The 23,310-nt window shown below is 38.1% G+C and overlaps 2 protein-coding genes across 2 annotated transcripts; both read right to left on the bottom strand.

The window, feature by feature from the left end:
- Nucleotides 1–1,032: 1,032 nt before the first annotated feature.
- LOC149831067 (uncharacterized) lies at nucleotides 1,033–23,222 on the bottom strand. Its single transcript, XM_090013647.1, has 11 exons — nucleotides 22,655–23,222; nucleotides 19,898–21,014; nucleotides 17,793–18,080; nucleotides 15,102–17,452; nucleotides 13,591–14,136; nucleotides 11,578–12,712; nucleotides 8,152–8,439; nucleotides 5,670–7,816; nucleotides 3,674–4,708; nucleotides 2,041–2,328; nucleotides 1,033–1,721 (listed from the first exon to the last, which is right to left on the bottom strand). The coding sequence occupies exons 1-8, from the start codon at nucleotides 23,170–23,172 to the stop codon at nucleotides 7,205–7,207; spliced, it is 6,855 nt and encodes a 2,284-aa protein (XP_089869773.1). The 5' UTR covers nucleotides 23,173–23,222; the 3' UTR covers nucleotides 1,033–1,721; nucleotides 2,041–2,328; nucleotides 3,674–4,708; nucleotides 5,670–7,204.
- LOC149831068 (TMV resistance protein N-like) lies at nucleotides 4,126–4,635 on the bottom strand. The gene has a single exon (XM_090012926.1). The coding sequence runs from the start codon at nucleotides 4,633–4,635 to the stop codon at nucleotides 4,126–4,128; it is 510 nt and encodes a 169-aa protein (XP_089869052.1).
- Nucleotides 23,223–23,310: the final 88 nt, after the last annotated feature.

The raw sequence follows: 23,310 nt of genomic DNA, 5'->3' as shown, positions 1-23,310 counted from the left end.
GAACCGCAACACCATATGACTGTTCAAGCACCAGCCAAGCCTCACGAGTCAATAAATAGCGATTAATTTAACCCAACATTGGTTTAGTGAGAGTGGTTTCAATCCAACTCAAAGCCAGTTGATCTATACCACAAATTCTTGTTTTGGAGATGAGCCTTGCCCTCCAATGAACTGAGTTAGTTTTTTTGATGATCCATCTCCATATTTGATCAAATCCTAACCAAACATTGGAATACTCATATGAGGTAATTCATTCTATTCAACTTTAACAGTTCACTAATTCTTTGGCCCTTTTGCAAGTCCTCACTGTGTCTATGAAGGTAGATATGCCACGCCGATCCAGTTCTTTGTAGAGCTGGCCCATGAAGCCATTGGGGGTGTCCTTATCATTGATGGGAGGTACAATTGCTCTACCATCCCATTATTGCTGAGTGGAAGCACAACTAGAAAGCCTCTCACGATGCTTTGGTTGAAAAATGGCGTCCATAAATGTGATAGTTGCTTGCTGCCACGTAACATGTTCTGTCCAACCTGTAAAATCTCATATACAGGTTGGTAGGAGCTGTCAGTGCATGTCTCCTTGTGGTGGGACGTTGCAAGTTCAAACCCCAGAGGTGGGGGTCTGCCTAACCCCAGTTTGCCTTAAAAAAAAAAAAACATGCACCTGACTGTTTAACACGCACACATGCTGGGTCACATCCAGAAGCTACCAATTTTCCCATGAAAATAATGAGGGCATAGCTAAGAAACCTTTACTCAAAAGTACGAATCCACAAATCAAATTTTTGAAACTTCTCAAAAGGGTATGGACGATTCACTTTCATCAAAGTTCCAACACAACCACCGTTCAAGTTGAAAAACAGGCAGTAACTCCCAGTCACACACTGTGGTCTCCCCTGGGGCATGGCCCTAAACCAAGCAAGAATCATTCCCAAGGAACAAGAGCACGATACTTGGCATAAGTGGCCAGCCCAACAACCCCTATAAGGAAAGCATGCACAGAAAAAACAAAAAAAATCCAACACAAAACATGAATCCTTTGAAGCTGCACAGAAGTAGCATACTTATAAATCATTCAAACAGACAAATAGTCGAAGGTCTTCACATGAGCATAACTCAGAAGGATAGAAGGTGTCGTTGCTCAGTGAGGGCTCTGACTATTATAAAATCCTATTTACATCATCACCAGTAAATTAAAAGGATCCATGGTCCAGGCAAAAGGATGGACTAGATGTTCAAAACGAAGACAACTGCATTGCAAAAGTCTACTTGCACCATGAATCAGTTGATGGCTAACCACCATCTCTGGGGGTCCAAAAGTTTCTCATTCAAATTCTCATTGAAATCATTAGGTTCTTTAAGCCACCTAATGAATCAGGGATTCTTCTTAGGTCAGAGCATCCCTCAAGGTCAAGTTGTTCTAGGGATTTCAAGTCCCCTAGCCGTTCTGGCAAAACAGAAATTCTTATGCAATTTTTAAGGACGAGGACTTGAAGCAAGCTCAGCTCACACAGACTGTTTGGCAATTCTTTTAGTTTCTCACAATCATCCATACTCAAGAAAACCAGCTTCTTAAGACGCCCGATTGATTCATCAATTTCTTTCAGTGAGGAACATTTGTCCAGCACCAGCTTTTCCAGGCACTGGAGATGAGTGAAATCAGGAGTGCGGACGAGTCTTACACAGTAAGAGAGATCGAGGACCTTTAGCCTTGGAAGCACCTGCAGATCATTATTATTATTATTAACAAAAACATTATATGCATCAGAAAAATATGAGAAACTGGGAGTAAAAGAAAAGGTGACCTTGTTCAATGTTCATCACTAGGATGAACACATGCATGTGCATGACTCAAATTCCCATGACCAAATGGCCATCACTCATTCTTGGTACCTTAATCAAAGGCATAAAACTCGTTGGCTCCGCCTAAAATAGGCATTTGAATCATGGGGTGCTTGCTGCTTTTCCATATTTTATTTTGCACACTGAAGATGGAAATGCATGAGTGTTTTTATTCTTACTATTTTTGTGACTACTAACCATGTTACCCATTGCGATTTCTCGAAATTCACTACGACTTAGGTCGAGGACAACAAGTCCCTTCAGGCAATGGTTACGAAACCGAACTGTATCCGAGCGACCACAATACAATGTCAGATATTTTAGATTCCTTGGGAGGTGTATGGACCCATCATCTTCATTCCCATAGTAGCCTATGTCAAGAATCTTGAGCCTGCTCATTGCTTCAGATGCGCGCTTGCTCAAATGCTTATGTCCGTTGCCCATATTCTGAAAAGTCATGCCTTGGATGAGAGGGAGCTCGGATCCCTGCACAAACAAGAAAGGAAACAGACCGAATCAAGTAAACAAGAATGCGAGAACAAGCATGCACCAACTCATCCACACACTTGACTGACTCGATTTTCTGACCTTCACCGAGTCTCTGCAATCAAACTAGAGGGGGATGACCTCATTGAATTGGAATGAATATGCTGAACCGAACCTATTCAAATAGAAATCAGTTTGTACAGAGACTCTTCTTAGGAATCTTATGTTTTCAATTCATTATTCGAAACTAAAAATGTCAGGCGTATGGGCTGGGCCAGGACCCTTGTCCAGACGTATTAAAGATGCATATAAGATGTTGCATTATTCCAAACTAAAAATGCGTATTCTTAGTCCCCGTTTGGATAACATGAGGCAAAACTAGTTTCTTAGAAACTAATATTGATTTCAAATAGGTCGGCAAAATATAGATTTGTAAAAACGTGGAGATTTTCTTGGCACGTGGAGATTTTGTAAAAACTTTGTTTACATGAGAAATTCTTATAAAATATAGATTTTGTCAAATTTTATTATACATAAGTAAACAACTACCACCAAAAGTTTATAATAGATACTTATGGGTGGGTGAGATGAAATCTTAATGTGAATAAGATATCGATTGGATATGAGTACAAGGATGCAAAAGTAGCCCAATATCGATGAGGAAAAAGAGTCCTTGCCTTTTTCCAACTCTAGCTAAAAATGAACTCGATCTCTTTGCTTGGCAACATACTTGAAATTTGAAATGGTTGGACCATTCATGTGGGCTAATAAATCTGCTTGCTCACATGGAGTTTTCCCACGTCAGCAATACTTTTTGGAACATTTTTTTTCACTAATTTGTTTGTTGTTGACGAGGTTCTATCATTTTAAGTTATGTTAATATTGCGATGTTTTTGCCATAATTTCACAAAATATTAAGATTATGAGAGATTTTGAAAGCCTCACGATATTAACGGGATTTTAAGGCTTTGGAAATAAGTCTACAAAATATTGCGCCACTTTCAAAATTTTGGCATTATTTGTTACTATCTGTATGTATATAGACAAGTGCGCTATGATGGCTAGAAGTAGTCCATTATCTAGATTCCATTGTTTTACTGTAAATTTACCAATCTTAATTTAGGCCAAGTTTATGAACTTTTGACCAAGAAACAATGTTGTCTAATTTATTAGCTAGCTCAATATTCACTCAACCTGTGCCTATGAAATCAATCTTGTGTTAGTGACCAACTTTTTAATATTATGAAAAACAAAAGATATATAGAATACGCCATAATCATTCTTATGCCAATATTCAAAGTTCTAATACTATGAAAATAAAAATAGAAATCAGTTTAGATCATACCTCAGATTCCTCCAACACCTTTTCTATGTCATCCGCATCCCATAGCCTACTGTACTCAAGAGGGTTCCCTTTGCCTTCATCTCGAACTATAGTCCTTCCCATATATATATCTCGAATTTGGTCATGCATTCTAAAAGTAGTATTATCATCAATACTAATGAGAGACTTGTGTTCGAGAACTTTGAGTGACCAGCTTAGGGAATAACCGCAAACCAACCACATGTAAACTGGAAATTGTTTCCTCTTTCCAATAAAAAAACATGCTATGTCTAAAAATATTTCCTTCTCCCCTCGACTCAGTGAGTCATAACTTATTTTTAACTTTTCATGAATTTCTTTATCTTGAACTCGTTTCAGTTTTGTCAACAATTCTTGCCATTCTTTTTTATCACTTGTACCATAAAAGAGTGACCCAAGTACTTTCAGAGCTAGTGGTAGGCCCCCGGTTACTTTCACAACTTCCATAGAAAGATATTTAAACTCTGCCAATGGTTGTTCAGTTCTTTAACGGCATAAATTTGGTCTTCCTTCAGTCCATGCTTTAGGAGTACGCCTTTGTCCCTTGTTGTAACAATAATCTTACTTCCCGCACCAAACCATTTCTCTTGCTTCGAATCTTTTCGGTGGGCTATAAATGCATCAAGTTGCTCCTCGTCATCCACATCATCAAGAATTAGGAGAACTTTCTTACTACTCATTTTATCCTTCATCAAGCTAATTCCTTCTTTAACTTCATGGATGTCAATTTCTTCTTTTAAAATGTCATAAATTAGCGTAGCTTGTAGATAGGGAAGTCCCTTAAGATGCTTGGCATTTTCGCCAACATCTTTGATGAAGCAACAACTACCATCATATTTAGTAAATAGCATATTATAGATGGCCATCGCAATTGTCGTCTTTCCGATGCCAACCAGCCCACAAATTCCAATAAGACAAACAACATTTGTTTCCCTGTCCAACATCGCCAACACTTCATTTACTTGAGATTCGATCCCAAAGTGAATTGGGAGCCTTCTGAATAAATTAGATTTACTCCTGCAAATTGATGACGACAACAAATAAGTAATTCCAAAGCTTGAAGGACATTATCCAACTTATATATATATATATATATGGTAAATATTGGTTACTAATGAAGGTAAGGAACTATTGAGTAGAAATCACTCTTTTTTTTTCTTAAAAGAATTCTAATTTTTGTAGATCAAAATTTTCAAAAGTCAACTGTCAACAATGTATTGTGCCAAAGTTTCTTAACTCAAAAGAGCTATTAAAGGCATAGAGCGATTGTGTTGGAAATCATAGGTTTAATCATAGATGTGTTCAACACAGTTTATCTGCGAAGGATAAAAAATTAGATCATATTATTTCAATCTAAAGATAAGACTTTTGAGTTGTGAACTTTAGTATTGACTTTTTTGAGCCTTTAAAAAAACAACTTAAATGTCACAATTCAATTATTTAAAACTCATTTAATAGCCCATAATGTGTCAAAATTTCAGAACTCCAAAAATCATGCTTTACATCAGAAAAATACAATTCAAGGCTTAATCCTTTCTAAACAAACCATATTGAACACATATACGTAATTAGGTTGAGTTGATACATCTCGCACCTATTATTTTTACACCGTTAGTTCATTACCTTTATATATATACTGTGTGTGGTGGGGGGATATATTAAATTCCTTAAACGCTTCAGGTTTGAGATGTCTGATATTTTACTCAAAGCAGTACAATCTGAGAGAACGATGGTAACAAGAGAAGAGGGAAGCGGAGGAAGAGCCTCGAGCCTCGAGAGGCCACGCAAGGTAAGATGTTCTAATTGAAAAAATTCACCAATAAAATCCAGATGGAGTTCCCCAAAGGCTCTTGAAGATGGCTCAGGAAGGAAATCAACGTCTAGCACCATCAAAAATTTCAAACATCCAATGGAATCTAGAAATTGTTCAAGCGAATTGCAAACCACTAGGTATAGATGAGTTAGGCTCGTTAAGTACCTAATGGAAGCAGGTATCCCAGTGCAGCCCTTCAGGTTGAGCTCTTCCAAAGACTCCAACCCACCGATGGAATCGGGAATTTCTTCCAGAAAGGAACAATCTTCTAGAGAGAAAATACGAAGCTTCTTCAAGTCCCCTAACGAATCAGGTATCCCTTTCATTGAAGTGCAGCCCTTCAGGTTGAGCTATTCCAAAGACTCCAACCCACCGATGGAATCGGGAATTATTTTCAGAGAGCGACAATCTTTTAGAGAGAAAATACGAAGCTTCTTCAAGTCCCCTATGGAATCAGGTATCCCTTTCATTAAAGTGCAGCCCTTCAGGTTGAGCTTTTCTCAAGACACTAACCCACCGATGGAATCGGGAATTTCTTCCAGAAAGGAACAATCTTCTAGAGAGAAAATACGGAGCTTCTTCAAGTCCCCTATTGAATTAGGTATCCCTTTCATTGAAGTGCAGCCCTTCAGGTTGAGCTTTTCCAAAGACTCCAACCTACCAATGGAATCGGGAATTCTTTTCAGAGAGTCACAATCATTTAGAGAGAAAATAAGGAGCTTCTTCAAGTCCCCTATGGAATCCGGTATCCCTTTCATTGAAGTGCAGCCCTTCAGGTTGAGCTTTTCCAAATACACTAACCCACCAATGGAATTGGGAATTTCTTCCAGAAAGGAACAATCTTCTAGAGAGAAAATACGAAGCTTCTTCAAGTCCCCTATTGAATTAGGTATCCCTTTCGTTGAAGTGCAGCCCTTCAGGTTGAGCTTTTCCAAAAATACTAACCGACCTATGGTGTCGGGTACTTCTTGAAGTGATTTACAACCATTAAGGATGAGTCTCTCTAAAGATTCCAACATTCCAAAAGAGTTTGGTACTTGCTTCAATGATTCACAGCCTTTTAGAGACAACACAGAAAGGTTCTTTAAGTCTCCTAAAGAATCGGGTAGCAGCCTTAACGAACTATAATAATGAAGATTCAGCACCCGTAAAGACGTGAATTTTCCGATGAAGATTGGTAACTGTTCCAGTGATGTGCAGCACTATAGAGGCAATTGAGGCAGGTTCTTTAACCCTCCTAATGAATCTTGTATTCTTCTTAGGCCAGAGCATCCCTCAAGGTCAAGACGTTCTAGGGATTTCAAGTCCCCTAGCCGTTCTGGCAGAAGAGAAATTGTTATGCAATCTTTAAGGACGAGGACTTGAAGCAACTTGAGCTCACACAGACTGTTAGGTAGTCCTTTTAGTTCCTCACAACCCTCAAGGTCAAGACGTTCTAGGGATTTCAAGTCCCCTAGCCCTTCTGGCAGAAGAGAAATTCTTCTGCAATCTGCAAGGACGAGGACATGAAGCAACTTCAGCTCACACAGACTGTTAGGTAGTTCTTTTAGTTCCTTTCAACCCTCAAGGTCAAGACGTTGTAGGGATTCCAAGTCCCCTAGCCGTTCTGGCAGAAGAGAAATTCTTCTGCAATCTGCAAGGACGAGGACTTGAAGCAACTTCAGCTCACACAGACTGTTAGGTAGTTCTTTTAGTTCCTTTCAACCCTCAAGGTCAAGACGTTGTAGGGATTCCAAGTCCCCTAGCCGTTCTGGCAGAAGAGAAATTCTTCTGCAATATTTAAGGACGAGGACTTGAAGCAACTTCAGCTCACACAGACTGTTTGGCAGTCCTTTTAGTTCCTTACAACCCTCAAGGTCAAGACGTTGCAGGGATTTCAAGTCCCCTAGCCGTTCTGGCAGAAGAGAAATTCTTCTGCAATATTTAAGGACGAGGACTTGAAGCAACTTCAGCTCACACAGACTGTTAGGCAGTCCTTTTAGTTCCTTACAATCCTCAAGGTCAAGACGTTCTAGGGATTTCAAGTCCCCTAGCCGTTCTGGCAGAAGAGAAATTCTTCTGCAATATTTAAGGACGAGGACTTTAAGCAACTTCAGCTCACACAGACTGTTAGGTAGTTCTTTTAGTCCCTCACAGCCCTCCATACTCAAGAAAACCAGCTTCTTAAGATGCCTGATTGATTCATCAATTTCTTCCAGTGACCAACATTTGTCCAGCACCAGCATTTCCAGGCACTGGAGATGAGTGAAATCAGGAGTGTGGTCGAGTCTGTGACAGTAACTGAGATCGAGGACCTTTAGCCTTGGAAGCACCTGCAGATCAATATTATTATTATTATTTTTTATATTCACAAAAACATTATATGCATAAAAAACATATGAGAAACTGGGAGTAAAAGAAAAGGCGACCTCGGTCAATGTTGTTCATCCCTAGGATGAACACATACATGCATGAGACTCAAATTCCCATGACCAAATGGCCATCACTCATTCTTGGTACCTTAATCAAAAGGCACAAAACGCGTTGGCTCCGCCTAAAATAGGCATTTGAATCATGGGATGCTTGCCACTTTGCCATATTTGATTTTGCACACTGAAGATGGAAATGCATCAGTGTTTTTATTCTTACTATTTTTGTGACTACTAACCATGTTACCCATTGCGATTTCTCTAAAGTCACTATGACTTAGGTCGAGGACAACGAGTCCCTTGAGGCAATCGTTACCAAACCGAATCGTATCCGAGCGACCATAATACAACGTCAGATATGTTAGATTCCTTGGGAGGTGTATGGACCCATCATCTTCATCCCCATAGTAGATGTTATCAAGGATCTTGAGATTGCTCATTGCCTCAGAAGCCTCCTTGCTCAAGTGCTTATGTCCGTTGCCCATATTCCGAAAAGTCATGCCTTGGATGAGAGGGAGCTCGGATCCCTGCACAAATAAGAAAGGAAACACACCGAATCAAGTAAACAAGAATGCGAGAACATGCATGCACCAACTCATCCACAAACTTGACTGACTCGATTTTCTGACCTTCACCGAATCTCTGCAATCAAACTAGAGGGGGATGACCTCATTGAATTGGAATGAATACGCTGAACTGAACCTATTCAAATAGAAATCAGTTGTAACAGAGACTCTTCTTAGGGATCTTATGTTTTCAATTCATTTATTTCTCATGCATTTGTTAGGGAACGACCCTTCGACCTATCGATGGATCGAAGAAACAAGTACGAAAAATGCAAAAGGCAAGGATTTTAGGTGGTTCTGCAAAAACTATCAACGTCCACGACTTAGCCTTCTTCTTTTATTGATTGAGATACACAATAAAGGGGAGGATGTTTCCTTAAATAGGAGTCTACGCATTTTACTTACTATAGTTGCTGGATATATAACAAGGAGTGTACGGTAAAATTACTGTAAAAAATTTACAAAAGAAAACCCACAACCAAATAATGTCCCTTTTATAGACCTAAGAACCCTAACTCTAAAACTCAAATTCTTTAAGGATTCTAAGGCATACTACCTCTATTGAAACTAAAATCTTATCTCTTTGTACTCTCATACCTCAACCAAAACTCTAAGACTTAGACATTGATCGTATCTAGGACTTATCTTGATCCTCAAACCCATGTGTTTTATATCAAGACCTTAGTGTAACAGACACGTCATTGTGCAACAGCTGGTCCCTACTAGTTACAATTAGGGGTGGCAGTGGGGCGGGGGACAAGGTCTCCACCCCCGCCCCGCCTCAAGATTTTATCCTCCACCCCCGCCTCCATCCCCGGCGGGGAATGTATTTTATCCTCCATCCCCGCCTTCATCCCCGTTTCATGTCCTCCATCCCCGGTTCAAACGGGGATGAGGCGGGGCGGGGCGGGGATATTGCGGGGAAAAGTGGTCGGGGCGGGGATGAGGAAAGGATCGTGGCGGGGACGGGGCAGGGCGGGGAAAAGTGCACGTCCATCCCCGCCTCCACCCCCGGACGGGGATGGATTTTAACCTTCGTCCCTGCCTCCATCCCCGTTTCATACCCTTCATCCCCGGTCCAAACGGGGCGAGGTGGGGTGGGGCCCGCTTTCCCCCGGTCCACTGCCATGCCTAGTTACAATGATGACTCAAGCCGTCACCATTACCTTTTTAACAACCGCACCCATGCCGTCTCCAATGACTGCCACTGGCGTATGAATAACTGGCAATAACATTTTGCCTCATAAACCATTTACATCTTACAATCCAGCCGTAGACAAGTGCTATCCAGATCGTATGTATCCGTTGACTTCACATAGAGATATGAAAAAATAAGTTATTCAATATTTGGAAGAATTTGGAACAACATCAACCCACTAGAAAACTTAATGTACCCTCTTAATGCTTATTTTGAGCTATCCAGTTCATATGTATCCGTTGACTTCACATAAAGATATGAAAAAATAAATTATTCAATATTTATTCCTATCAAATAAACTATGTGATGCATCTATCAGGTCTGATTGGCACTATTAGTTGCTAGTAGGTGGTCTTATTATTGTTTTATATATATGGATTTTGAAAACCTCCCCTTGAAAAAATGTTGCAAATACATGGTTTCAAACCTATTTTTTACTAAGCAAACTAATGGTAGATCTACCAAAAGTGCTTTCTATTATATTGCATGTACAAACGACTATAGCAGTTGTGTCTGCGTGCGTGCATATGCTCGCAGAGTAAAGGAAACTTATATTGAATGGGGGTATTGGATTTTTACCAAAATGGATGGATTTTGCAAAGCTGTGTTGGGTTTTATGTTGTATCTTTGGTTTTTACCGTTTCTTTTATGCTCTTTAGTTGTGTTCCTGTTGTGGTGGGGTCACCCCCTCGTCACCAACTACCCCTACTTGTACTAATTCTTCCTAACCTCTTTGTTTTTCCTTCATATATATATATATATATATATATATATATATATTGTGGACCAGTTAAGCCTAGTTTAGTACTTGGGCCTTACGGATAGGCAATGAGTCAGGCATATGGGCTGGGCCGGGCCCCTTGTCCAGACCTATTAAAGATGCAGATAAGATGTTGCATTATTCCAAACTAAAAATGCGTATTATTAGTCCCCGTTTGGATAACATGAGGCAAAACTAAGTTTCTTAGAAACTAAGATTGATTTCAAATAGGTCGGCAAAATATAGATTTTCTTGGCACGTGGAGATTTTGGAAAAACTTTGTTTACATGAGAAATTCTTATAAAATATAGATTTTGTCAAAATTTATTATACATAAGTAAAAAAACTACCACCAAAAGTTTATAATAGATACTTATGGGTGGGTGAGATGATATCTTAATGTGAATAAGATATTGATTGGATATGAGTACAAGGATGCAAAAGTAGCCCAATATCGATGAGGAAAAAGAGTCCTTACCTTTTCCCACTCTAGCTAAAAATGAACTCTCTTTGCTTGGCAACATACTTGAAATTTGAAACGGTTGGACCATTCATGTGGGCTAATAAATCTGCTTGCTCACATGGAGTTTTCCCACGTCAGCAATACTTTTTGGAACATTTTTTTTCACTAATTTGTTTGTTGTTGACGAGGTTTTATCATTTTAAGTTATGTTAATATTGAGATATTTTTGCCATAATTTCACAAAATATTAAGATTATGAGAGATTTTGAAAGCCTCACGATATTAACGGGATTTCAAGGCTTTGGAAATAAGTCTACAAAATATTGCGCCACTTTCAAAATCTTGGCATTATTTGTTGCTATCTGTATGTATATAGACAAGTGCGCTATGATGGCTAGAAGTAGTCCATTATCTAGATTCCATTGTTTTACTGTAAATTTACCAATCTTAATTTAGGCCAAGTTTATGAACTTTTGACCAAGAAACAATGTTGTCTAATTTATTAGCTAGCTCAATATTCACTCAACCTGTGCCTAAGAAATCAATCTTGTGTTAGTGACCAACTTTTTAATATTATGAAAAATAAAAGATATATAGAATACGCCATAATCATTCTTATGCCAATATTCAAAGTTCTAATACTATGAAAATAAAGATAGAAATCAGTTTAGATCATACCTCTGCTTCCTCCAACACCTTTTTTATGTCATCCGCATCCCATAGCCTGCTGTAATTTTGAGGTTTCCATTTGCCTTTTTTCCGAACTATAGTCCTTCCCATATCTCGAATTTGGTCATGCATTCTAAATCTACCATAATCATCAATACTAATGAGAGACTTCTGTTCGAGAACTTTGAGTGACACGCTTGGGAAATAACCGCAATCCTCCCACATGTAAACTGGAAATTGTTTCCTCTTTCCAACAAAAAAGCATGCTATGTCTAAAAATATTTCTTTCTCCCCTCGACTCAGTGAGTCATAACTTACTTTTAACCTTTCATGAATATCTTTATGTTGAACTCTTTTCAAATCTGTCAACATTTTTTGCCATGTTTTTCTCTCACTTGTACCATAAAAGTGTGAACCAAGTACATAAAGAGATAGTGGTAGCCCCCCGGTTACTTTCACAACTTCGTTAGAAAGATCTTTAAACTCTGCCTTTGGTTCGTCATTCACAAATGCACGGCGACTGAATAGCTGAAGTGAATGCTCATCGTCCAGTTCTTTAACGGCATAAATTTGGTTTTCCTTCAGTCCATGCTTTAGGAGTACGCCTTTGTCCCTTGTTGTAACAATAATCTTACTTCCCGCACCAAACCATTCCTTTTGCTTCAAATCTTTTCGGTGGGGTATAAAAGCATCAAGTTGCTCCTTGTCATCCACGTCATCAAGAATTAGGAGAACTTTCTTTCCACTCGTTCTATCCTTCATCAAGCTAATTCCTTCCTTAACATCATGGATGGCAATTTCTTCTTTTAAAATGTCAGAAATTAGAGTAGCTTGTAGTTCGGGAAGTCTCTTGTGACGCATGACATTTTCGCGAACATCTTTGATGAAGCAACAACTACCATCATATTTAGTAGATAGCTTATTATAGATGGCCATCGCAATTGCCGTCTTTCCGATGCCACCTTGCCCACAAATTCCAATAAGAGAAACAACATTTGTAACAACATTTGTTTCCCTGTTCAACATCTCCAACACTTCATTTAATTGAGAATCGATCCCAATTAGATGATTTATGTCAAATGGGAACTTTCTTAATAACTTAGATACCGCCTTGCATATATTTGTGATCACTTTTGCCTCATTACTACAGATTGATGACAACAACAAATAAGTAATAATTCCAAAGCTTGAAGAACATTATCCAACTTATATATATAGAGAGAGAGGGTAAATATTGACTACTAATGAAGGTAAGGAACTAATGAGTAAAAATCACTTTCTTCTTTTCTTAAAAGAATTCTAATTTTTGTAGATCAAATTGTTCAAAAGTCGACGGCCCACATTGTGCCAAAGCTTCAGAAACTCAAAAGAGCTATTAAAGGCATAGAGCGATTGTGCTGGAAATCATAGGTTTAAGCTTTATTGACTCAGTTTGAGTATGTAGATGTGTTCAACACAGTTTCTATGAGAAAGATCAAAACTTAGATCATATTATTTCGATTTAAAAATAAGACTTTTGAGTTGTGAACTTTAGTATTGACTTTTTTGAGCCTTTAAAAAACCTACTTACATGTCACAATTTTAGAACTCAAAAAATCATGCTTTACATCAGAAAAATACAATTCAAGGCTTAATCCTTTCTAAACAAACCATATTGAATACAACTACGTAATTTGGTTGAGTTGATACATCTCCCACCTATGATTTTTAGCCCGTTAGTTCATTACCTTGATATATGGTCGCCCTTGTTCGGCTTGTCTCATTCAGGGACAAACTGAGCTTGATCGCAGGCAGCTATACACAAGCATGAACCGAGTTATGAGCTTATTCGACTGTCAGACGAGTTGAGCCTGAACAGGCTCTTCATTCGACACATTTACTAGCCCTAATTGGCTACATTGTGGCAAAGGGATGGTCTTGGCCAAGAATCTATACCCAACCACCCTAATAAGCTTGTTCCCTTTCTCATGAGAGAATCACACACACAAACAAAGAGAGAGAGAGAGAGAGGTTGTTACTGACCAATCATCTTTGTCAGGGAGATAGTACCCAGAAATCTGCCCAGCTCTTCTCAGGGCGTTTCTCCACTCATTAACATCCAATTCTTTATTGTTCTCGTGCTTTTGAAAAGCGGCTTCAAATGATCCCGTTTGATATCGGACATCATCAGGAGAAACATCAAAGAACACAGGAATGATTGGCCTCTTTCTTTTAGCCGCATCGGCAATCTCCACCATCTTGGCTATCTCCATTAAACACCACTTGGAGTCTGCATAGTTTTTGGAGAAGATGGGCACAAAAATCGTTGATTCCTCGATGTACTTCAACAGTACACTGATTATTTGGGGATTTTGGAAGTCATCACTGTCTATGAATGCTTTTATGCCATGCCGTTGCAATCGCTCTTTGAGGTGGCTGGTGAAGCCCTGCCGGGTGTCCTCCCCTCTAAAACTTAAAAACACGTCAAACACAAACCAACCCAGATTTGATGGCATCATTGATTGAGAATCGATCCCAATTAGAAGACGTATGTGAAGTGGGAACTTTATTAATAAATTAGATACCGCCCTGCAAATTGATGACAACAACAAATAAGTAATTCCAAATCTTGAAGGACATTATCCAACTGATATATATTAGCTACTAATGAAGGTAAGGAACTATTGAGTAGAAATCACTCTTTTTCTTCTTAAAAGAATTCTAATTTTTGTAGATCAATCTTTTCAAAAGTCAACGGTCAACAATGCATTGTACCAAAGTTTCTTAACTCAAAAGAGCTATTAAAGGCATAGAGCGATTGTGTTGGAAATCATAGGTTTAAGCTTTATTCACTCAATTTGAGTATATAGATGTGTTCAACACAGTTTATCTGCAAAGGATAAAAAATTAGATCATATTATTTCAATCTAAAGATAAGACTTTTGAGTTGTGAATTTTAGTATTGACTTTTTTGAGCCTTTAAAAAACCTACTTACATGGCACAATTCAATTATTTAAAACTCATTTAATGGTCCATAATGTGGCCCAAAATTTTAGAACTCAAAAAATCATGCTTTACATCAGAAAAATACAATTCAAAGCTTAATCCTTTCTAAACAAACCATATTGAACACATATACGTAATTAGGTTGAGTTGATACATCTCTCACCTATTATTTTTAGACAGTTAGTTCATTACCTTTATATGTATACTGTGTGTGGTGGGGGTATATATTAAATTCCTTAAACGCTTCAGGTTTGAGATGTCTAATATTTTACTCAAAGCAGTACAATCTGAGAGATCGATGGTAACAAGAGAAGAGGAAAGCGGAGGAAGAGACTCGAGCCTCGAGAGGCCACGCAAGGTAAGATGTTCTAATACGGAAAAGGCACCAATAAAATTCAGATGGAGTTCCTCAAAGGCTCTTGAAGATGGCTCAGGAAGGAAATCAACGTCTAGCACCATCAAAAATTTCAAACATCCAATGGAATCTAGAAATTGTTCAAGCGAATTGCAAACCACTAGGTATAGATGAGTTAGGCTCGTTAAGTACCTAATGGAAGTGCAGCCCTTCAGGTTGAGCTCTTCCAAAGACTCCAATCCACCGATGGAATCAGGAATTTCTTCCAGAAAGGAACAATCTTCTAGAGAGAAAATACGAAGCTTCTTCAAGTCCCTTACGGAATCAGGTATCTCTTTCATTAAAGTGCAGCCCTTCAGGTTGAGCTCTTCCAAAGACTCCAACCCACCGATGGAATCAGGAATTTCTTCCAGAGAGGAACAATATTCTAGAGAGAAAATACGAAGCTTCTTCAAGTCCCCTATGGAATCAGGTATCTCTTTCATTGAAGTGCAGCCCTTCAGGTTGAGCTCTTCCAAACACTCCAACCCACCGATGGAATCGGGAATTCTTTTCAGAGAGCGACAATCATATAGAGAGAAAATACGAAGCTTCTTCAAGTCCCCTATGGAATCAGGTATCCATTTCATTGAAGTGCAGCACATCAGGTAGAGATTTTCCAAAGACTCCAACCTTCCAATGGAATCAGGTATTCGTGCTATTGAAGTGCAGCAGATAAGAGAGAGTTCTTTCAAAGACTCCAACCTTTCAATGGAATTGGGAATTCCTTCAAGTGACTCACAATCATTTAGATATAAAATACAAAGCTTCTTCAAGTCCCCTAACGAATCAGGTATCCCTTTCATTGAAGTGCAGCCCATCAGGTAGAGCTCTTCCAAAGACTTCAACCGACCGATGGAATTGGGGATTATTTTCAGAGAGCGACAATCTTTTAGAGAGAAAATACGAAGCTTCTTCAAGTCCCCTAACGAATCAGGTATCACTTTCATTGAAGTGCAGCCCGTCAGGTAGAGCTTTTCCAAAGACTCCAACCCACCAATGGAATTGGGAATTTCTTCTAGAGAGGAACAATATTCTAGAGAGAAAATACGAAGCTTCTTCAAGTGCCCTATTGAATTAGGTATCCCTTTCATTGAAGTGCAGCCCTTCAGGTTGAGCTTTTCCAAAGACACTAACCGACCTATGGTGTCGGGTACTTTTTGAAGTGATTTACAACCATTAAGGATGAGTCTCTCTAAAGATTCCAACATACCTATAGAGTTTGGTACTTGCTCCAATGATTCACAGCCTTTTAGAGACAACACAGAAAGGTTCTTTAAGTCTCCTAATGAATCGGGTAGCAGCCTTAACAAACTATAATAATGAAGATTCAACACCCGTAAAGACGTGAATTTTCCGATGAAGATTGGTAACTGTTCCAATGATGTGAAACTCAATAGAGGCAATAGAGGCAGGTTCCTTAAGCCTCCTAATGAATCAGGTATTCTTCTTAGGTTAAAACATCCCTCAAGGTCAAGACGTTGTATGGATTTCAAGTCCCCTAGCCGTTCTGGCAGAAGAGAAATTGTTATGCAACCTTTAAGGTCGAGGACTTGAAGCAACTTCAGCTCACACAGACTGTTAGGTAGTCCTTTTAGTTCCTTACAACCCTCAAGGTCAAGACGTTCTAGGGATTTCAAGTCCCCTACCTGTTCTGGCAGAAGAGAAATTGTTATGCAATGTTTAAGGACGAGGACTTGAAGCAACTTCAGCTCACACAGACTGTTAGGTAGTCCTTTTAGTGCCCAACAACCCTCAAGGTCAAGACGTTGTAGGGATTTCAAGTCCCCTAGCCGTTCTGGCAGAAGAGAAATTGTTATGCAATCTTTAAGGACGAGGACTTGAAGCAACTTCAGCTCACACAGACTGTTAGGTAGTCCTTTTAGTTCCTCACAACCCTCAAGGTCAAGACATTCTAGGGATTTCAAGTCCCCTAGCCGTTCTGGCAGAAGAGAAATTCTTCTGCAATCTGCAAGGACGAGGACTTGAAGCAACTTCAGCTCACACAGACTGTTAGGTAGTCCTTTTAGTTCGTTACAACCCTCAAGGTCAAGACGTTGTAGGGATTTCAAGTCCCCTAGCCGTTCTGGCAGAAGAGAAATTGTTATGCAATTTTTAAGGACGAGGACTTGAAGCAACTTCAGCTCACACAGACTGTTTGGTAGTCCTTTTAGTTCCTCACAACCCTGAAGGTCAAGACTTTGTAGGGATTTCAAGTCCCCTAGCCGTTCTGGCAGAAGAGAAATTGTTATGCAATTTTTAAGGACGAGGACTTGAAGCGAGTTCAGCTCACACAGACGGTTAGGTAGTCCTTTTAGTTCCTCACAACTCTTCATACTCAAGAAAACCAGCTTCTTAAGACGCTCGATTGATTTATCAATTTCTTTCAGTGACCGACAGCTGTCGAGCACCAGCTTTTCCAAGCACTGGAGATGAGTGAAATCAGGAGTGCGGACGAGTTCTTCACAGCCAGTGAGATCGAGGACCTTTAACCTTGGAAGCACCTGCAGATCAATATTATTATTATTATTATTTTTTATATTAACAAAAACATTATATGCATAAAAGACATGAGAAACTAGGAGTAAAAGAAAAGGCGACCTTGGTCAATGTTGTTCATCCCTAGGATGAACACATACATGCATGCATGTGACTCAAATTCCCATGACCAAATGGCCATCACTCATTCTTGGTACCTTAATCAAAAGGCACAAAAAGCGTTGGCTCCGCCTAAAATAGGCATTTGAATCATGGGATGCTTGCCGCTTTTCCATATTTGATTTTGCACACTGAAGATGGAAATGCATCAGTGTTTTTATTCTTACTATTTTTGTGACTACTAACCATGTTACCCATTGCAATTTCTCGAAATTCACTACGACTTAGGTCGAGGACAACGAGTCCCTTCAGGCGATAGTTATGAAACCGAATCTTATCCCTGCGATCACAATACAACTTCAGATAATTTAGATTCCTTGGGAGGTGTATGGGCCCATCATCTTCAGACCCATAGTTGATGTTAACAAGGATCTTGAGACTGCTCATTCCTTCAGATGCCTCCTTGCTCAAATGCTTATGTCCCATGCCCATATTTCGAAAAGTCATGCCTTCTATGAGACGGAGCTCGGGTCCCTGCACAAATAAGAAAGGAAAGAGACGGAATCAGGTTAGAAAGAATCCGAGAACGTGCATGTTTGGACTCATCAAGCAGACTTATGTTTATATCAAGACCTTAAAGACTCATTGTACCCTCATACTTAAACCAAAACGTTAAGACTTAGACATTGATCGTATCTTGGACTTATCTTGATCCTCTAGAAAGTTCCAACCCATGTGTTTTATATCAAGACCTTATTGAAACAGACATAGTGACAAGTCTTTATCGGCAAAATGTCGTTTTTAAAAAAGTTGCAAGAAATTGAAATTTTTTCATAAATCTCACATTTTTTCGGCAAAATCTTGACAATAAAAAAATTAATTAAAATATAAAAAATATTTTTATAATAAAATATTAATAAAAAATATTTAAAAATAAAAATATGCATTTTTTACAATAAATAGCCATTTAAAACGTAAATATCATGTTTACATTGCTGTATTTTATGTTTTTTTTCATAAATCTTGTGATATTTTGAATATCTAGAGAGAAATTGCCTTTTTAATTGTCACATTGGTAACACGCGTCATTGTGCACCGTCACCATTACTTTTTTTAACAACCGCAGTCCTGGCCGTCTGGAATGACTGCCACAGGCGTATGAACATTAATTGGTAGGGTAGAAAAGTCGGGCCTTTCAAGTCTCTCTCTCATCTGTTGTTTTACCTTCAAAATTCATATATAGAGGTGTTTTCGACAAATCTGACCATATAGATGTAATCCCCACCGTTGAAAACGATTTCTGAGTATAATTTTGAAAAACATCATTCAAACATGATTCCTATCAAATACACACTGTGGATGCATCTATCAAGTCTGATTGAGAAGATGCAACCTGCACTTGTACTTTCTACTAGGTGCTCTGCTCTTATCATTGTTTTATATATATGCATTTTGAAAACCTCTCATGCTTACATGTTGCAAATACATGGTTTCAAAATGGATGGGGGTATTGAATTTTTGCCAGCAGAGTATAGGAAACTTATATTGAATGGGGGTTTTCGATTTTTTGCCAAAAATGAATGGATTTTGCAAAGCTGTGTTGGGTTTTATGTTGTTGTTTACTTGTGTTCCTATTGTGGTGGGGTCACCCCTCGTCACCAACTACCCCTACTTGTACTAATTCTTTTTAACCTCTTTGTTTTTTCTTTCAAAAAAATATATATATTAGCTTGTGGACCATTTAAGACTAGTTTAGTGCCCTTCATGTGGGCTAATAAATCTGCTTGCTCACATGGAGTTTCCCACGTCAGCACTACTTTTTCGAACTTTTTTTTTCCCACTAATTTGTTTATTGTTGACGAGGTTTTATCATTCTAAGTCATGTTAATATCGCGATGTTTTTGCCATAATTTCACAAAATATTAAGATTATGAGAGATTTTGAAAGCCTCACGATATTAACGGGATTTTAACGCTTTGGAAATAAGTCTAAAAAATATAGCGCCATTTTAAAAAATGTTGGCATTATTTGTTACTATCTGTATATATATAGACAAGCGCTCTAAGGTGGCAAGAAGTAATCCATTGTCTAGATTCCATTGTTTGACCGTGAATTTGTCAATCTTAATTTAGGCCAAGTTTCTGAACTTTTGACCAAGAAACAATGTTGTCTACTTTATTAGCTCAATATTCACTCAAACCTGTGCCTATGAAATCAATCTTGTGTTGGTGACCGACTTTTTAATATTATGAAAAATAAAAGATATATAGAATACGCCATAATCATTCTTATGCCAATATTCAAAGTTCTAATACTATGAAAATAAAGATAGAAATCAGTTTAGATCATACCTCAGCTTCCTCCAACACCCTTTCTATGTCATCCGCATCCCATAGCCTGCTGTAATTTTGAGGTTTCCATTTGCCTTTTTTCTTAACTATAGTCCTTCCCATATCTCGAATTTGGTCATGCATTATAAATCTACCATAATCATCAATACTAATGAGAGACTTGTGTTCGAGAGCTTTGAGTGACACGCTTGGGAAATAACGGCAATCCTTCCACATGTAAACTGGATATTGTTTCTTCTTTCCAATAAATAAACATGCTATGTCTAAAAATATGCGCTTCTCACAATCTTCTAGTGAATCATAACTTATTTTTAACCTTTCAAGAATATCTTTATGTTGAACTAGTTTCAGTTTTGTCAACAATTCCTGCCATTGGTTTTTATCACTTTCACCATAAAAGAGTGACCCAAGTACTTTAAGAGCTAGTGGTAGGCACCCGGTTACTTTCACAACTTCGTTAGATAGTTTTTTAAACTCTGCCATTGGTTCGTCATTCCCAAATGCATGATGACTGAATAGCTGAAGTGAATGCTCATAGTTCAGTTCTTCAACGGCATAAATTTGGTCTTCCTTCAGTCCATGCTTTAGGAGTACTTGTTTATTTCTTGTTGTAACAATAATCTTACTTCCTCCACCAAACCATTCCGCTTGCTGTGAAGGTTTTCTGTGGGATATAAATGCCTCAAGTTGCTTCTTGTCATCCACGTCATCAAGAATTAGGAGAACTTTCTTACACCACATTCTTTGCCTGATCAACCTAATTCCTTCATCAACATCATCGATGGTTTTATTTTCTTTTAAAATGTCAGAAATTAGCTTAGTTTGTAGTTTGGGAAGATCCTTGGCATGTTCGCGAACATCTTTGATGAAGCAACAACTACCATCATATTCAGTAGATAGCTTATCATAGATGGCCTTCGCAATTGTCGTCTTTCCTATGCCACCTTGCCCACAAATTCCAATAAGACAAACAACATTTGTTTCCCTGTCCAACATCTCCAACACTTTTTTTAATTGAGAATCTATCCCAATTAGAGGATCTATGTGAGATGAGACCTTTCTTAATAATAATTTAGATACATCCTTGCATATAAGTGTGATCAGTTTTCCCTCATCCCTGCAAATTGATGACAACAACAAATATGTAATTCCAAAGCTTGAAGAACATTATCCAACTTATATATATATATATATATATATATATATATATATATATATATATATATAGAGAGAGAGAGAGAGAGAGAGAGAGAGAGAGAGAGAGAGAGAGAGAGAGAGAGAGAGAGGTAAATATTGGCTACTAACGAAAGTAAGGAACTAATGAGTAGAAATCACTCTTTTCTTTTTTTTGTAGATCAAATTTTCCAAAAGTCAATGGTTCACACAATGCCAAAGTTTCTTAACTCAAAAGAGATATTAAAGGCATAGAGCGATTGTGATCAAAATAATAGGTTTAAGCTTTATTAACTCAATTTAAGTATATAGATGTGTTCAACACAGTTTATATGCAAAGGATCAAAACTTAGATCATATTATTTTGATCTAAAAATAAGACTTTTGAGTTGTGGACTTTAGTATTTGACTTTTTTGAGCTTTTAAAAAGCCTACTTACATGTCACAATTCAATTATTTAAAGCTCATTTAATGGCCCATAATGTGCCAAAATTCAGAACTCAAAAAATCATGATTTTACATCAGAAAAACACAATTCAAGGCTTAATCCTTTCTATACAAACCATATTGAACACATCTATGTAGTTAGGTTGAGTTGATACATCTCGCACCTATGATTTTTTGCTTGTTAGTTCATTATATATATATATATATATATATATATCATGTGTGTGGTGGAGAGGGATATATGGTTGTTCTTGCTAGCATAGATCTAACCACCAAATAATAAATCTAATGATACAAATCTGTTTAACATGATTTATTTATTATATTAGAAGGTTTTGTCATGTTTAATACATCATAAGATTCTATTTTTGAGACCATGAAAATCAATGTCTCATCATTCATCAAAAATAAGAGTGATTTATAAATAGAATAAAACATCTTATTTTAGTCAACTTTAACACATGAAAATAATAAATAGAATATATTAAACATGATCCAACATTCAAATTTTGCTCTATATATATATATATATATATATATATATATATATATATATATATATATATATATAAAATGAAAACTTACAAAACTGTTTGGTGCTAATTAAAGGAAACATGTTATTGGGCTTTTGGTCTCTGATACCATGGATGTGTTCAGCATGATTTTTTTTTTATATTTACACGAAGAAACCACCCCCAGGAACAAAGACCTAGCCTCACTTCTGTCCTTGTAGCGTAAGACGCTGTGGGCTTACCCCCTAGTCCCCAGGGAGTAGCCATGCTTCCTTTTGCGCAAGGGAAGACACCCATGAGATTTGAGCCTAGAATGCGTACCTAGTGGCCTTGGCCCCATCCCACTATGGCAAACCCCTTTGGAATATGGAGTCTCAAAATTTTACTAAAAATTGATACTTGGATCATGCATTTTAGATAAACAAACAGTATTTATAGTCAAACTTTTATGAAAATTATAGGCACTTGATTTTTTCAAATCTTATTAAAACATATCCATGTATTGAAATCAAATGTTCTAAGTAGTGATTTCTATAAAAACGAGCATATAGATCACATCTGTGCTCTTTCAGCATTTTGACCCATTTCAAGCATTGTATATATAGAAAGAGAGATTGTTACTGACCCATCCATGTCAGGGAGACAGTACCCAGACGTATCCCCAGCTCTTCTCAGGGCGTTTCTCCACTCATTAACCTTTTCCTCATCCAATTCTTTATTGCTCTCGTGGTTTTTAAAAGCGGCTTCAAATGATTGGCCTCTTTGATTCCTGACATCAGAAGGATGAACATCAAAGAACACGGGAATGATTGGCCTCTCTTTCTCAGCCTCTTTGTTAATCTCCACCATCTTGGCTATCTCCATTAAGCACCACTTTGAGTTTGCATAGTTTTTGGAGAAGATGGGCACAAAAATCTTTGATCCCTCGATATACTTCAACAATTCACTGATACTTTGGCCCTTTTGCAAGTCCTCACTGTCTATGAAGGCTTTTATGCCTTGCTGTTTCAGTCGTTGGTAGAGATGGCCCGTGAAGCCCTTGCGTGTATCCGTCCCTCTAAAACTTAAGAACACATCAAACACAAACCCTTCCATGCACTTCCGCTCACACATTCTAAGCGGGTCTGCTGCCACGTCCTCCATGCACTTCCTCTTCTTGGATACAGAGAAGCTATTGAACGGGAGTTGCAATCTGCCCAGTCTAGTCCAACCTCTACCATCCCTTTATAGCCAAGAGAGGTAACACAACCATAAATCCTCTCACCGTCTTCCTTTAATTCA

Source organism: Nuphar pumila, chromosome 7, assembly GCF_984573655.1.
Source record: "Nuphar pumila chromosome 7, dmNupPumi1.hap1.1, whole genome shotgun sequence".
In the NCBI taxonomy this organism is placed as follows: domain Eukaryota; kingdom Viridiplantae; phylum Streptophyta; class Magnoliopsida; order Nymphaeales; family Nymphaeaceae; genus Nuphar; species Nuphar pumila.
Note: the sequence above shows the minus strand (reverse complement) of the source record. Positions and strands in the feature narration are given on the sequence as shown.